At 68.3% G+C, this 2,259-nt stretch overlaps 1 protein-coding gene across 1 annotated transcript; it reads right to left on the reverse strand.

Moving 5' to 3' along the window:
• Window positions 1-2,259, reverse strand: LmxM_14_1120a_1 (uncharacterized protein; the record flags this gene model as incomplete). Its single annotated transcript, XM_003886497.1, has 1 exon — window positions 1-2,259. A coding segment is annotated over one exon (2,259 nt), but the record flags the coding sequence as incomplete, so codon positions are not given.

Below are 2,259 nucleotides of genomic sequence, written 5' to 3' on the forward strand. Positions count from 1 at the left end.
CTCCGCGTTCGCCTCCTCCAGCTGGCCGCGCAGGGCATCGATGTCCTCCTTCGCAGCATCCGCCTCCGAGCCCTTCTCCTCGAGCTCGCTCTGGAGACGCTCCCTCTCCGCGTTCGCCTCCTCCAGCTGGCCGCGCAGGGCATCGTTGTCCTCCTTCGCAGCATCCGCCTCCGAGCCCTTCTCCTCGAGCTCGCTCTGGAGACGCTCCCTCTCCGCGTTCGCCTCCTCCAGCTGGCCGCGCAGGGCATCATTGTCCTCCTTCGCAGCATCCGCCTCCGAGCCCTTCTCCTCGAGCTCGCTCTGGAGACGCTCCCTCTCCGCGTTCGCCTCCTCCAGCTGGCCGCGCAGGGCATCATTGTCCTCCTTCGCGGCATCCGCCTCCGAGCCCTTCTCCTCGAGCTCGCTCTGGAGACGCTCCCTCTCCGCGTTCGCCTCCTCCAGCTGGCCGCGCAGGGCATCATTGTCCTCCTTCGCGGCATCCGCCTCCGAGCCCTTCTCCTCGAGCTCGCTCTGGAGACGCTCCCTCTCCGCGTTCGCCTCCTCCAGCTGGCCGCGCAGGGCATCGATGTCCTCCTTCGCAGCATCCGCCTCCGAGCCCTTCTCCTCGAGCTCGCTCTGGAGACGCTCCCTCTCCGCGTTCGCCTCCTCCAGCTGGCCGCGCAGGGCATCGATGTCCTCCTTCGCAGCATCCGCCTCCGAGCCCTTCTCCTCGAGCTCGCTCTGGAGACGCTCCCTCTCCGCGTTCGCCTCCTCCAGCTGGCCGCGCAGGGCATCGATGTCCTCCTTCGCAGCATCCGCCTCCGAGCCCTTCTCCTCGAGCTCGCTCTGGAGACGCTCCCTCTCCGCGTTCGCCTCCTCCAGCTGGCCGCGCAGGGCATCATTGTCCTCCTTCGCGGCATCCGCCTCCGAGCCCTTCTCCTCGAGCTCGCTCTGGAGACGCTCCCTCTCCGCGTTCGCCTCCTCCAGCTGGCCGCGCAGGGCATCATTGTCCTCCTTCGCAGCATCCGCCTCCGAGCCCTTCTCCTCGAGCTCGCTCTGGAAACGCTCCCTCTCCGCGTTCGCCTCCTCCAGCTGGCCGCGCAGGGCATCATTGTCCTCCTTCGCGGCATCCGCCTCCGAGCCCTTCTCCTCGAGCTCGCTCTGGAGACGCTCCCTCTCCGCGTTCGCCTCCTCCAGCTGGCCGCGCAGGGCATCATTGTCCTCCTTCGCAGCATCCGCCTCCGAGCCCTTCTCCTCGAGCTCGCTCTGGAGACGCTCCCTCTCTGCGTTCGCCTCCTCCAGCTGGCCGCGCAGGGCATCATTGTCCTCCTTCGCGGCATCCGCCTCCGAGCCCTTCTCCTCGAGCTCGCTCTGGAGACGCTCCCTCTCCGCGTTCGCCTCCTCCAGCTGGCCGCGCAGGGCATCGATGTCCTCCTTCGCAGCATCCGCCTCCGAGCCCTTCTCCTCGAGCTCGCTCTGGAGACGCTCCCTCTCCGCGTTCGCCTCCTCCAGCTGGCCGCGCAGGGCATCGATGTCCTCCTTCGCAGCATCCGCCTCCGAGCCCTTCTCCTCGAGCTCGCTCTGGAGACGCTCCCTCTCCGCGTTCGCCTCCTCCAGCTGGCCGCGCAGGGCATCATTGTCCTCCTTCGCAGCATCCGCCTCCGAGCCCTTCTCCTCGAGCTCGCTCTGGAGACGCTCCCTCTCCGCGTTCGCCTCCTCCAGCTGGCCGCGCAGGGCATCATTGTCCTCCTTCGCGGCATCCGCCTCCGAGCCCTTCTCCTCGAGCTCGCTCTGGAGACGCTCCCTCTCCGCGTTCGCCTCCTCCAGCTGGCCGCGCAGGGCATCGATGTCCTCCTTCGCAGCATCCGCCTCCGAGCCCTTCTCCTCGAGCTCGCTCTGGAGACGCTCCCTCTCCGCGTTCGCCTCCTCCAGCTGGCCGCGCAGGGCATCGATGTCCTCCTTCGCAGCATCCGCCTCCGAGCCCTTCTCCTCGAGCTCGCTCTGGAGACGCTCCCTCTCCGCGTTCGCCTCCTCCAGCTGGCCGCGCAGGGCATCGATGTCCTCCTTCGCAGCATCCGCCTCCGAGCCCTTCTCCTCGAGCTCGCTCTGGAGACGCTCCCTCTCCGCGTTCGCCTCCTCCAGCTGGCCGCGCAGGGCATCATTGTCCTCCTTCGCAGCATCCGCCTCCGAGCCCTTCTCCTCGAGCTCGCTCTGGAGACGCTCCCTCTCCGCGTTCGCCTCCTCCAGCTGGCCGCGCAGGGCATCATTGTCCTCCTTCGC

Source organism: Leishmania mexicana, contig 50 (assembly GCF_000234665.1).
Source record: "Leishmania mexicana MHOM/GT/2001/U1103 WGS CADB00000000 data, contig 50, whole genome shotgun sequence".
In the NCBI taxonomy this organism is placed as follows: domain Eukaryota; phylum Euglenozoa; class Kinetoplastea; order Trypanosomatida; family Trypanosomatidae; genus Leishmania; species Leishmania mexicana.